General features: G+C 52.1%; 5 protein-coding genes across 5 annotated transcripts; 3 read left to right on the plus strand and 2 right to left on the minus strand.

Moving 5' to 3' along the window:
- Nucleotides 1-475: 475 nt before the first annotated feature.
- On the plus strand, nucleotides 476-2,020 carry CC1G_08439 (PKL/CAK/Fmp29-like protein kinase subdomain-containing protein; the record flags this gene model as incomplete). Its single annotated transcript, XM_001834742.2, has 1 exon — nucleotides 476-2,020. The coding sequence occupies one exon, from the start codon at nucleotides 476-478 to the stop codon at nucleotides 2,018-2,020; it is 1,545 nt and encodes a 514-aa protein (XP_001834794.2).
- Nucleotides 2,021-2,465: 445 nt separating this feature from the next.
- Nucleotides 2,466-7,464, minus strand: CC1G_08440 (hypothetical protein; the record flags this gene model as incomplete). Its single annotated transcript, XM_001834743.2, has 16 exons — nucleotides 2,466-2,505; nucleotides 2,563-3,235; nucleotides 3,289-3,836; nucleotides 3,889-4,069; nucleotides 4,133-4,269; nucleotides 4,328-4,640; nucleotides 4,690-5,106; nucleotides 5,178-5,429; nucleotides 5,482-5,713; nucleotides 5,773-5,842; nucleotides 5,913-6,178; nucleotides 6,230-6,575; nucleotides 6,629-6,929; nucleotides 6,985-7,099; nucleotides 7,160-7,354; nucleotides 7,405-7,464. 16 exons carry the CDS (start codon nucleotides 7,462-7,464, stop codon nucleotides 2,466-2,468), a joined length of 4,146 nt encoding a protein of 1,381 aa, XP_001834795.2.
- Nucleotides 7,465-7,664: 200 nt separating this feature from the next.
- On the plus strand, nucleotides 7,665-9,140 carry CC1G_08442 (PKL/CAK/Fmp29-like protein kinase subdomain-containing protein; the record flags this gene model as incomplete). The annotated part of the gene is made up of 2 exons (XM_001834745.2): nucleotides 7,665-8,241; nucleotides 8,302-9,140. The coding sequence occupies 2 exons, from the start codon at nucleotides 7,665-7,667 to the stop codon at nucleotides 9,138-9,140; spliced, it is 1,416 nt and encodes a 471-aa protein (XP_001834797.2).
- A 333-nt stretch (nucleotides 9,141-9,473) lies between these two features.
- CC1G_08443 (PKL/CAK/Fmp29-like protein kinase subdomain-containing protein) lies at nucleotides 9,474-10,247 on the plus strand (the record flags this gene model as incomplete). The annotated part of the gene is made up of 2 exons (XM_001834746.2): nucleotides 9,474-10,096; nucleotides 10,199-10,247. The coding sequence occupies 2 exons, from the start codon at nucleotides 9,474-9,476 to the stop codon at nucleotides 10,245-10,247; spliced, it is 672 nt and encodes a 223-aa protein (XP_001834798.2).
- A 118-nt stretch (nucleotides 10,248-10,365) lies between these two features.
- CC1G_08444 (hypothetical protein) lies at nucleotides 10,366-11,205 on the minus strand (the record flags this gene model as incomplete). The annotated part of the gene is made up of 1 exon (XM_001834747.2): nucleotides 10,366-11,205. The coding sequence occupies one exon, from the start codon at nucleotides 11,203-11,205 to the stop codon at nucleotides 10,366-10,368; it is 840 nt and encodes a 279-aa protein (XP_001834799.2).
- Between the last annotated feature and the right edge of the window lie 2,017 nt (nucleotides 11,206-13,222).

A 13,222-nucleotide genomic window follows, 5' to 3' on the forward strand; every position in this document is an offset into this window, starting at 1 on the left:
TAACTCGGACTTGGCGGGTGAACAAGGGATTGCTAGTGCTGGTGTCTTCTCTCTGATACATCGTCGATGGGGGAGTCAATGAGTTAAAGTATGGGAGCATCAGTTTGGGGGTTGGGTAAATACCTGGAATATGGGGGAAGGAAGACTCCAGTCAGTGGGTTCTCTGGCGACGACGCTCCCCGAAAGGTCGTTCTCCGCGTAGCCTAGGGGCAATGGGTGTCCTAGAACTTGGACGACCAGGAAGATGCAGGCGAAGAAGATGTAGAGAATTGAACGCATTTTGAGGGGTGGGACCGGCCCTTGGATGGTATAAGTTGTTTGGGAGAAGGGATGGGTGTTCCAGACACGACGAATAAGAAAGTTCAAGTCGAGGTTCAAATACTTTCTTTTCTGTGGGGGTGTGTTGGGATGTTAATTGATCCCAGGCCTACGAGTGGACGATGTGTTTGATCGCCGGACATCGTTGTTGGCGCCCATGGAGGCGCTGATCTACGTTATCCCGTTGGGTTGGATACCTTCCATCTTCGATGCCATCAAGCGGGATGCGCGGATCTGTGTTATGTTGGGAGGCTTCACCGAGTCAGTGGCTATCATCTCCGGGTCCGATATACGACTACAACTGAGTGGTAGATGCATTCAAAACCGCTGCGTTGCTGGCGCAAATATTTCAGTACGACTCTCCCTTCATCTCCGGCATATGATGATGCAACCCACCATATCAATCACTCGACCACAGAAACTGCCTTCGAATTGGGCGTCACAGTTGGGCGATGCTGATATTCCACCTGAAGCCATCCTTCGACCTCGGAGTGATTGGATGGACGATGAAGACTGGGAGGATCTGTCCCTCGGCATCGATCCACGAGCGCTCACCGTTGCAGTTATGCATACATTCGGTTTAACCCCTCCCTCCAACCCACTTCCGAAGCTCCGAAGGCACAATTCAGGCGGGTTTAACGACCTCTATGTCGCGACCTTTCGAATGGAAGACGGCTACCCGGAACAATTCGAGGTCGCTATCCGAATGCCACTCAAGCGGGGTCGATTGTCGGGCAGACTCGAGACGACGGTGGCTCTAATGAGCTATGTCAAGTTCTGCGCGGGTCTCTCTGTCCCCACAGTCTTTGCGTGGTGTGATGGCACGGCGGGGGATGGAAACCCGGTCGGCGCGCCCTATATCATCATGGAATACCTCCAAGCCCCTAAAGGCGATCCATGGCATGACATGTTTTTCAACCACACCCCCAGCCGCGACTTCTGGTACAACATGATGGACATCATGGCAAAGGGACATGGAGCACTCGCCACACCATTACCTTTCCACGGATTTGGATCACTCTATTTTTCGGATGTCCCGAACTGTGATGGCCGGAGGGAGACAGACGAAGAGTTGAAGAGGGTGGAGAGATATCGCATAGGCCCGCTGGTTTATGGCCCGATGGTAACTGGACATCGAACCCAAGCCCGTACTGGGGATGTCAGTCCCTGTCAAGGGTCAGAGAAAGCAACATCTCTGGTAGCCCTCTGGAAGTTCTTATGGGAGCGGGAGGTCGAGGCTATCAAGCAGAAGCACGATCACGACATCAGCAGGCCTCTTGTATGGCTTGAGCCTGACGCTTTGGACGTGGATGAAGGCGAGGACAACGAGCAGTGTACACTTTCCGATTTCCTTCAAACGGCGGATCACCTCCTCCAATACATCGAGAACTCCCAACTCCCAGCTGATGCAGCACTCCTCCAACCTTGCATTGTCCCCATGGATTATGCGATGCGTAACGTCATCTTTAACGACGACAAAACAGCAATCACAGCATTTCTGGATTGGGACGATGTCGCTATTCTACCCTTCATCCTCTGCTCCATGTATCTGGCCGAGATCAGTTATAACTGGGGAGACGAGGAATGGAGACGGGAAACAGGTGGTTTCGGCTGCATTCAGCCTCCGTCTGCAGAAGATGTGACGGAAGAGGAACTGGAAGCTTTGTTCCAGTACAAACGGGTGATGACGAAAAGAATATGATGGGATTGCCCAAAGAGAATGTGATTGCTTTTAAAAGAATGGGATGACGATAAAAGAATGGGATTGGGGCAGAAAGATGTGATGCGAAGGAAAAGAGTGGGATCCGTCTACGGGTATAAGATCAGACCAAGGAATGCTGGTCCTTCTCGGCATCTTGTATCATCGGCCGAGGTAAGGAGAAGTGGACTGCCGCTCATGGGTAGACAAAGTGCGGTCGGAGGAAAGTCTTCCAAAAAAGGAAAGTGCCGGGTGATGCACATTGTACGGGGGACAAGTAAACGACCGCGCCTTTCACGACAACTAGCCACAAACTTTCTCTGATTGTTAGAGTGGGCATTGTATAGAGTCATATCTTTAAAGTTATAGTAAAAATTTGAATTGAAGTTCTACAGTCTGGTAAGAATACGTGAATGAAGCTGAACTTGGTATTTTGCCTGCCCTAAAGTCAAAGGTCATCATCGCTCGGCACTTCCTCCCACCGAGGTCTAGGAGGGAATGATCAGAAATATAAGTTGTAAAGGAAAGCCATGGGGACAACATACCTGCGACGATTATCACCTTTCGGCGAAGCCTTTCCGTCGGCGACCAGCTTGACTGAAAAGTCGACCTGCTTTCTTGCACGGTTACTTTGGCGGACAGGACCGATATTTTGTAGCTTGCGCTTGCGTTTCTTTGGCTGATGCTCCAGGCTGCCAGAGGGATCGAGACTGGACTGGACCGGGTGGGTAGCACTGACATGGCTGTCGTCTTGAGGAGGGACTGCATGGGCATGAGATCCGGGCTCATGTAGTGGAAGTAGCGATGGTACGGGTGAAGAAGGGGGAAAGGGAGGTAGAGGAGGTAAGGCGTATGTTGTCCCGTCGAAATCGGAGCTTACGGGCCTGGATAATAGATCTGTTGGAGGACTATAGATGTTTGGTGGAATTTCGGGGGGATTGGCGTTCAGGTCGTGAAGGAAGGTGTCGAAGGTGCTGAAGTCGAACTGGAGGAATGGGTCCTCAAAGGACGACGTACTGAGAAGATCCAGACCAGAAGCGCTGGACTGACCGATCCTATTATCGAAACCAACCATACCACCCTCGCCGTCCATATCAATCTCGCCTAGGCCGTCCGGAATGTCCATAGGATGAACGGTAATCGATTGAGTCTGAGAGGAGCTATCAGTGTCGTCATCAGGGTGGGTTTGTAGGTTTGCTACGGCGGCAGGTAACAAGGCTAAAATCTGATATCAGCAAGGGAGCGGTATAGTAGAGGAAAATGTCACGCACTATGACTAGCGTTGGCCTGCCCTGCACGATGAACAGCACTGCCTGAGTGTTCGCCTTCCTCTCCAGACTGTCCACCCACATGACCATCACGATTACGATCTGGGCGCTCCTTCGGTATATGTATATTTTGCAGGGGACCAGTCTTCAGGGCTTCCATCTGGGTCCTAATACGGTCGCTGTCGCCTCGGATTACGCGTCGCTTGTCCAGCTCGTGTGCCAGGTCCTTCTTGCGAAGCTTAATCTTCTCCTTCACCCCCTGATCGCCCCCAGCATTGTATTCCGTGTCCAGTAATGAAATATTGCCCTCCAAAGCCTTCGAGCGTTCGAGTGATTCCGTCCTCTGCAAATTAAGCGCATGCAGGCGTTCCTGTAAGTCGAAGTACTCCTGGAGATGTGCGTTCTTTGTCGTGAGTTTCTTGTGCTGGCTTTTTCGTCGGGCGATGTTTGCTGCTTCGCGGTGCTTTGCTGTATTCCATCGATTCTCTGAGATTGCGTTCTTACGTGAGAGCTCCATGTTGTGCGCAACCTTCCTGTCGTATTCCTGCGCACTGAGCCACTACGTTAGCATGTCCTTCCACGTTTGCCTCAGAGGACTCGCACCTTCGAATAGCCAACAAAAGTGGAAGTCCCGTATCCGTTTCCCTGTTGACCTCTGCGTGACCACCTTCTACAAGGTTCGTGTTTGTGGGAGTGAGGTCCCAATCCTCGTCGTTGATTGGTGATAAAAACTTGTTACAGGCAGGCAGGATCCACGGGTGCGCTTTCTTGTGCTGATACCATGCTAGTGCACAGGATGGCGGAATGAGTCAACACCAAATAGCCGATTATAAAAAGGTGCACGAACCTTTCGAACGAGCACCACTAAGCCCACTAGCGAAGGTATGCCAATCGTCAATCTCCTGCTGTGACGACAAACCTTTGAACCCCTTCAGTCGCTGGAGCTCATCGTGTGTCAGTTCTGCCTCTAGCTTCGAGATGTTTCTGCATCAAAAACGTCAGAGAACTTTGTTTGATAGACAGCTGTAACAACTAGACGTACCGCTCGAAATGAACGTAGCAAATCTTCAGAACATGAAGAAGGAGGTCCATAGGGTCCTTCGGGAGGTCCTTCGGGGGTTCTTTCACGTACAAGGCTTGGTAGGTGACAAGACTTGCCGCAAGACCTTGAGCTTGGGGTGCTTCTGCATCAAGGCGGATACAGAGGAGGAGAGCGGCGGGATCCTCGGGGAAGAAGACTTTGAACTTCAAAACAGATCCGGTAACTTCGCGTATTACCCTCCAAAGCTCGTTGAAAAGGGTCGTGAATGCTTCCTTTGTCGCCCGGTTGCAATACAAATGGGCAAATGTAACTCCTGAATAACAAATGAGTTCGAGTATGTTCAACAAAGCACTGAGACGTACGCTTATTTCGATCAGGAAGAAATCCAGCCACATCCCATTCATTCATCTCGCCATAGACACGTTTGAACGAGAAGTCCATTTCAAGGCTGTTCGCCTTGTGTATGTCCTTCACAAGCGACTGGAGCATTGTCACAACGAGTTTAAACTCGCTCTGGCCCACAACTGAGTGGATATAACGCTGGCCTGTTGGAAGGAGGACTTCCTTCTCGTTGTACTCGTACATGACCCCTGAAATCTCTTGATTAGTGGACGGAGAACGATTAAAGTAGACAGTATACTTGCCATTGAAATCGACACCTCCCTTAAAGTCCTTCCGTTGAATGTCACGGACACTATCCCTAAGACGCCGCTTGTCCGAGTACGCAGGAATCATTTCCACCAGACTCACTCCACCACACATTTCAGTTGTAAGCGATGCTATAGAAGGAATACACATCAGGTGGGCATTTAGGAATCGGAGAGACCCAAGTCTGAGGCTTGTACAGTACCTTTTAGCAGCTTCGTCCGTGTCAGGCCAGCAGAGCCGAGCTTCGCGACAACTGTGTTCAAGAACGCCTTTTCGGCGTTGCTTGGCTTCGCTTTGGGGAATGCCGGATGGTTATGCGGATTTTGGACCAGGATAATTGCTCTCTGAAGCTTGTAGCGATCAAGGGGGACATAGACGGTCATCACGGTAGGACATGCGCGAGAGACTAGTTTCTGATCAGTTTTCGCGGTTGACTCGATGATATGGGAGAAGGCTAAGGAGGAAAAATGAGTAAATCGATACAGTACATGATATACTCTACTTACGACAGTCCACAAGTTTTGTGCGGGGGTGGACTGCAAGAACACATCTGGTATGAAGATTGATCTTTCCCTTCCCCTTCTCGTATCCAGGGGGGAAGGCTCCGTTATTTTCCATCATGTAACGTAGAGCATCCTCGTCAATGTAACCGGGGATGCTGAAGTACAAATGATCCTCCTCATTCCTTCGCCATCCCGTGCATCCAATCAGATTCTTCTTTCCTTCACGAGACGGCGGCTATACAAGTAGGCAGGTTAGAAGAGAAATAATACCATCGAAAACACAATGGTACACACGTTCCGTAAAGGTCTCATATGTACCCGACCTTCACATCCACTCCTAGGGCACTTCGCCCTTTCAAGCATCCTGAAAAAGCTGCGTGAATGACAAGAGGAATTAGGTTACACCTTACGCGAGTAGAGGTCATCACACGTACCGAGTCAGGAGAGCGGCATGGGCCTTACTTTCGTTCTCATTTGCAGAAAGCTCCTCCTCCCATAACGCCTGGGTCTCCTCTTCATCAGGTTCGTATCGCTCGCAATTGTCCAGCAACGTCTCGTCGAAATAGCTGCAGACCTTGACGCCATTGCACTGAAGGTCGACTCGGCGACAATGGATCGCTTCTTTGGGGTCATCAGCGATGCCAGTCACCCATACGTCGCCGCTCGTGCGTCCTGTGGAGCCAGACCAAGAATCCTGGTCCTATACATCATGATGAGAGCGTACCAAGTGAAAGAGAAAGAGAAAATGCACCTCTGAACGTATATAGCCATCGATAGTCATGGGCTTGCCGCCGGGCTTCACTGGAAGTTCGGCATCGTCGAGCTTTAGATGGTACGCCACATTTTCGCGAGGAACAGTCCAGGTGTCCTGCGCCTTGGAGACAACCTCTAGCCGGTCAACGACTTTCTTTTTAGTCAATCGGACGGGTTCAGAAACCACTTCGATTTCGGAGTCACTGTCAGTGCCTCTGAGAGCCGGCGAAGGCGAGGAAAACTTGCGGGGGCGTTTGATAGGTCGAGAGTCAGCATCGGAGTCGTCCTCAAGCTTGAGAAAGGGACGTGTCTGGTTTCGCGGATTATATCTCCAGTTCCGGGCACTAAAAAAAGTGTGTCAGAGAGATTTAGCACGGCCCAGGGCGTTGCAACATACCTTGGTTTGGCTTTAGGGACAGCGAGCTCCTCGTCTTCAGATTTGATTGCATCGACGTCGATAATATCATCCTTGTCCCCTCCCCAGTCGAGCTCCGATTCCGAAGAGAGTGCAGGTGTGGAGGCAGGAGGGTAGTGTGGGGATGACGACGTATCCGAGGCCATGGAATGTGAACGGGACCTTCCACTGTAACCCGATACGATGGAGGCGCGAGACGATGAGTTTGAGGACGCCAAACGCTGGCGAGATGCTGCTTGGTCTCGGAATGTTTGCCTCCCTCTCCCTTGGCTCCCAGAGCCCGCTACGGGTATACGGTGGTCAACACAGATTGTTGGCGGGTGCACATAATCTCTCACCTGATTCTGCTGCCCCAATGTGATTTATCCATGCAATGAATGCCTGGTCGCGAAACCAGTCCTCTGCCCTATCTAAAGAGAAATACGCCTCGTCTTCCATTGTCGGGGTGAGCATCTGTCACAGGGACAAAAAGTGAGCTATCTGATCGACAATAGACGAGAGAATGCTACCTACAAAACGGCGAAATTGTTTCAAGGACTGTAGAGGCAGCTGGGATAGCTCATTTTGGCTCGGTTCTTCGACGTCGACATGGCCATCCTTCGTGATATCCAGGTAGAGAGCCAGCGCATCCTCGGAAACCCATGATTCTGGTGTTTCAATTGAGAAAAAAGGTCGGTGGCTGGGGAGCGAAAGGCAATGGTTGAAGAACTGAAAAATTTCGTCTCAAAGCAATCTATTTTTCAAAGATAAAGACTCACAAATTCGCGATAACCTCGAATCTTTGCGAGAGAGATTTCTGAGACCTTGATTGCCACCATAATCGCCGGGAATGGCTTGAATCGCGCCCGAAGCAAGGACTACGTGGCGGGGCAAATGGCGGTGTCTGGACAACCTCACGCCCTCTAAAGCGGGCGGGTAATCCATGTTGAGCACGAGCATAGGAGCGGATGCGTAGCCCGCCGAGCATTCGCGTTGGGCGGATGCAAGGCCTTGGCGGGCGGATAGCCCTAAACGGGAAATGGAGCTCCGCTTGGCGGCTCGATTAACCCCGCTCGGCATCCCACTTTCTTTCTATGATCCCACTCTTTTGCTTGTCCATCACATTTTATTCTTAATCCCACTCTTTTCATACTATCCCATCCTATTCTTCTCGTATATACTCCAGTACAAACTATCCGCATATTTGGATCGGAAAAAAAGGCAAGAAGAGGCGACTAGACCAGAGACCCAGGCTCAAGACTTACCCCAGTCTGATGAAAGCGACGTGGAGGAAACCCCGACGAGTGACGAGGAGAGCTCGGACGATGAGGACAGCGGGGGCGAGACAGAGGAGAGCGGAGTGGACCCAGCTGAGGAGGAACGGCGTCGGGAAGAGGAGTGGGAAAGGGCCTTCACGAGGCGAGAGCTCGTGTTTCACGACCACTGGCGGAAAGAATATAGGAAGAGGTTGGAGCGACATGAACCCAGGTTTGCGACACCAGGATTCTGGAAAATGGCCGAGGACGTGATGAAGATACACTATCTCATTACACATGGTGCAGAGAAATGGATGTGCGAAGCTGAATGGATCCAGCTGCGCTCTGAGCAATTGATTAGTGGAGTTCTGTAACACGTATCGTTGGTTATCCTGTATATGTACACTCGGCGTATTCTAGGGCTTCCCGCAAACAAGCTATGTGAAAGCGACGGCGACATCAAGCCCACTGACCGCCCACTGATTCCATTCAGTCCCGACATTTATATAACTGTTGAGCAAACCCAGAAAGTCTTCTCTCAACAAGCAATGCAGCCTTCTGTCTCAGTCACCAAACCTCAAAAGCTCCCCTCGGATTGGTCCACGCAGCTGGGAGACCTTGACATTCCACTGTCTGATGCCATTCACGAAGAGTGGGAGCTCTCTCTCGGAATCGATGTACGAGCCCTCGTCTTCGCCGCAATGCACACCTTTGGCTTCAATCCCTCTCACCCTGCCCCCCGACTCTCGAGTCTAACGTCTGGGGGGTACAATGAAATATTCGTCGCGACCTTTGCAAGAGAGCCTGACGGTTATGATGGGCTCCAAGTCGTCATCCGGATACCCGCAAAGAACGATCGACTGCTGGGTAGGATGGAAGCCAACGTAGCTCTCATGACCTATGCGAAGTACTGTCGGGGTCTTCCGGTGCCCAAGGTCATAACATGGTGCGATGGGACAAAGGAAGACGGAAATCCCATCGGCGCGCCCTACATCATGATGGAGCACCTCGACATGACCAAGCGCTGGCGTGTCCTTTGGGATACTTATACTCCCAACTGGGAATTCTGGTACAGGATGATGGATATAACATCAGGCGGACACGCTTCCTTGGCCCGACCGCTACCCTTTGATGGTTTGGGTTCCCTCTACTTCTCTAGTTCCGTTGGCGACCACAAGCAAGGTCATCAAAGGGAGACTGTTGAAGAGCTGCAGAAGGCGGAGACATATCGCTTGGACCCCTTGTTTTGGGTGGGATAGCAGTCAGTGGCCCTTTGGGATACAGTGGCAAGCGGCGGGTTGGAGACATCAGTCCTTGTCTGGGATCGGAGAAAGTGGATTCGTTGCTAGACCTCTGGAAGCTCTTATGGGCACGGGAGGTTGAAGCTGTCAAGGAGAGGCACGGACACGACCTCTCTAGGCCGCTTGTTTGGATTTACTCTAGTCGAGATTTAGAGGAGAAGGACGACGGAAGCCACGACCAGCGACTCACCCTTTCCGACTTTCTTCATACGGCAGACAATCTACTCAAGTATATTGAGAACTGCACACTTCCAGCCGACCCAGCACTTTACAAGGCCTTGCATTACTCCCATGGACTATGCGATGCGCAACTTAGCCTTTGACGACGATATCACGACCATCACGGCGTTTCTGGATTGGGACGACGTCGCCATTATACCCTTCATCCTCTGTTCCAAGTACGTGGCCGAGATCCATCCGGATTGGGGAGGTGAAGACTGGGAGAGAGAAACTGGTGGCTTCAGCTCCATTCAGCCTCCAGCTGCAGAGGGTGTAACGGATGAAGAACTCGAAAACGTTTTTCAAAGAAGGCTGTACGCCGCGGCCTTTCTGACGGAGAAGAAACGGATGGAAGAAGAGAGAACCACAGCGACAGGAGAGTGGCAGGCTGTCGCTAATCCGATGGACAGGACACCCGAACCAAATGAGGAGGACACGGATGAAGAAGACGCTGTTAGTTCAGATAGCGAAGACGTGGAAGAGGAAGTGGATTCGGAGGAAGAAAGGCGTTTGCAGGACGAGTGTGACAGGGCATTCGAGAGGCGAGAGCTCGTATTTTACGACCACTTCCGCAAAGAGTACAGGAAGAGGTTGGAGCGCCTTGACCCAAGGTTTGCAACGCCCGGATTCTGGAAGATGGCGGAGGATGCGTTGAAGATTCACCATCTTGTCACTTACGGGGCCGAGGAGTGGATGTGCAAGGCGGAATGGATCGAATTCCGCGCTGAACAACTTTTTTTTTTTTTTTTTTTTTTTTTTTTTTTGGTGGAGCTATAGGCCTTTACTGCGCACAGTAGTGCGTATTACGGCCAGCTTAGGGTGCGGGCAATGCCCGCGAGAGAGTAATTTAATCAAGTAGTCCACTGGGGGAAATGCGCACTCGCACACTCACGGATGTGAGTAGTGTGGGGCTTCAGATGGACGCGCCAATGCCAAGTACAATACGACCGATTTAACCGTGTCTTCATCGGTTCCTCCCTGGCGGGCGTCTCGTCCGTCCGATACCCACTAAAACCCCCTTGTTCTTTACCCAATCGTCTGGCAAGGTGCTGTGTCTCGAGGCTTCATCGAGCACAGGGTACCATGTTGCTTCGATAAGTCGGGGCTTCAGAGCTTTCTTGCCGTAGGCCCTTCGGTTCGTGAGGATGCGATCAAATCTCAGCCTCTTGTTTATGTTAGCCAGTAGCCGGTTGCGGATGTGTTCTGCTGTTGGGATCATCCTGGCGTCAGCTTCTTTCCCTATCCTCCATTCGCACCTGAGGACCCAGATCAGGTACGCCGCCTCTGACACTAGTATTCGGAATAGGCGTGTGGCTCCTGGGGCTGCGGTACCGTCCTCACTGCGGATCGTCACCAGGTTCACCCCCATGATTAGTGCCAGGGATATGTGGGGCTTGTCCAGCCCAGTCGCCTGCCAGAGTTTATCGACTTCTTCCCATACCGTCGTCTGGCCAGTGGCAGTGCATTCGAACATGATGTGGTGCATGGATTCAACATCGACGTCACAGTGGCTGCACGGCATGTAGGTGTCGGCGACATCGGTATGTTCCCAGTATCTTCCCACCTTGTGGGCTTCATGTATGCACTTCCAGATGAAGGTCTTGATGGGCTTCCGGATATCTGTCCCTCTTCTAGTGGACGCCCAAATCGCTTCCTCTTTTGGTTTTTCGCCGTTGAGCTCTTCTATCGTGTTCGCGATCAGGTCTAGGTTCCGGTGAGTCCTGGATCGTCTGGGGGGGTCCTTCCTCAGTCTTATCGCCTTGTACAGCAGTGACTGCGAGGCCTCTAGGAGTTTGATCCCCATTCCACTCATAAAATCCCCTTTTCCGAGATCTAGCTCGTCCGCGTCGGCCTTGTCTCAATGTCTGCACCTGTGGCCGCCAATCTGTCAGCGCCGTCGTTCCCAGCGTCACCGCTGTGGCCCTTGACCTTCTCCAGCGTGATCGCCGACGAGGCTGTTACGAGCTCCCCAAACAGAGCGTGCACAATCGGCTTATTCTTCACCCTCGTGAAGCCTTCGTCCGCCCATCTGCCGATATGTTTTGTGATGGCGTCGATCGCGTATTTGGAGTCGCTTATGACGTGTAAGTTCTTCGCACTTTGGTTGTCTTGGATGGCTGCTAAAATTGCTGCCAGTTCACCTGCGTTGTTGGATGCGAGTTTGTCAGGAAGTCGTAACGCTCGGTTTCGGTTGTCTTCAGGTCCGTACCATATCCCGCTTCCGGCTCTGGCGCTGGCGGTACCGTTCGCTGAGCATGATCCATCCGTGTAGACGCTCACCTCCTGTCGCTCCCATCGCGTTGTGGATATGGGGTGTGCTTCATATGGGGTGAGTGATTTTCTTTCGTCTTTTTTCCACTGGACTAATGCACGGATGTTCTCGCTGGGGCCCCCAGTCTCGTGTTGTTCCCGTTCGTCTCCTGTCCAGGCCGATGCGCGGCAAGCGTCCGGGTTGGCCGGGCTCGGTGACTGCAGGGGGATGTATACCCTGGGGTCCCACTCCTTTTGTAGGGTATCGAGCTTCTTATCGGCGTTGCGGCGACATTGGATCGGGTTTTCGCATCCCTCGTTCCGGTCATTCCAGCAGTGGAAACAGTCGCAGTTCCACCGGTTGGTGTGGTCCACATGTCTGTTCTTGTCGGCGTGGTCTAGCATTTGCCCCACAGTCTGTATGAAATGTGTTGATTGGTGGCACCGGCCCCACTTATCATTATATGTCGCGCGCAACCCAGGCGCCGGGCTAAGGTGGTACCAGAAGGGTGATTCTCGTTGGTGGGCGGTGGTGACTCTGATTGGCAGGTATTGTACGTTGTACTTGTCGGCTGTCCTGATCATCCTTCTGAGGTTACTCGGGAGGTTCGGGGAGTTCAGGTTGACCCTCCAACGCTGCGTGAATGGGCTGATGAGGTAACGTTCATCTACCCTCTTGAATTCGTTCGTGACAGATCTTCTGATAGCCTCGTCCGCCAGCTTGGCCCAGGTCGGTCGTTTCGCTCCCTCGGTGACGTACGCCTTCAGTTTCATGAGTTCAACGGCCTCGTTCCTTACCTGGAGGTCGAGCAGCTGTAGTCCACCTTGGTCGGGGAGAGCTCGCAGTAATTCTATTCCAACGGCGTTCATTTTCTGGGCGCCACCCTTGGCATACACGAAGTTGTCGATCACTTTGTCCAGCGTCTTCACCACGTCACCGGGCATCCCCTGGACTCTCGTCAGGTATTGGGTGAAGCTTCCGACTATCGCCGTCGCCGCACGGCAGCGCCCCATCAGAGTGGGGTTGAACCTGTCCCATCTGTTGAGGGTCTGCTTGACTTTCTCTATCGTGGGTTGCCATATCCCGGTGGCATCGATCCCGTAGCCGTACCAGCTCCCGCGCTGAACAACTTACCAAGGGAGTCTAGTGCACTCCGAGTCAACGGGGACTTTATTGATGTAGTAGGGTAGTTGTTGCTCTCTGTACCTCGAGGGTCAAGATTCTGATGCAAAGATAAAATGATGATGGAGACTGGAGAGAATTTGGATTCTGGAGCCCACATAACAGTGACGAAGAGCAAGAGGCGCATTTCGGGCCATCAAGCGAGGTCCACGGATGTGGGTCAAGGTGCTGTCACGGCGTGGACACTCACATGCGGAATTACCTTGCCATTCTGGAAGACTTCATGATTTATGGCCCCACCTTACTTGAATGTACCCACTATCCAGCCCAGGCCTCAGTACACGGCTGTGACTCTGTACTGTGTGAAATTAATATGGGAGAAAGCGCATGCAATGACATGTGGTCTACGCTGGCGCTTATTTTGGCGCTCGTCTCGAAGGGCACAAAA

The sequence above is a fragment of the Coprinopsis cinerea genome, assembly GCF_000182895.1.
Source record: "Coprinopsis cinerea okayama7#130 chromosome 12 map unlocalized cont3.12, whole genome shotgun sequence".
NCBI classification, from domain to species: domain Eukaryota; kingdom Fungi; phylum Basidiomycota; class Agaricomycetes; order Agaricales; family Psathyrellaceae; genus Coprinopsis; species Coprinopsis cinerea.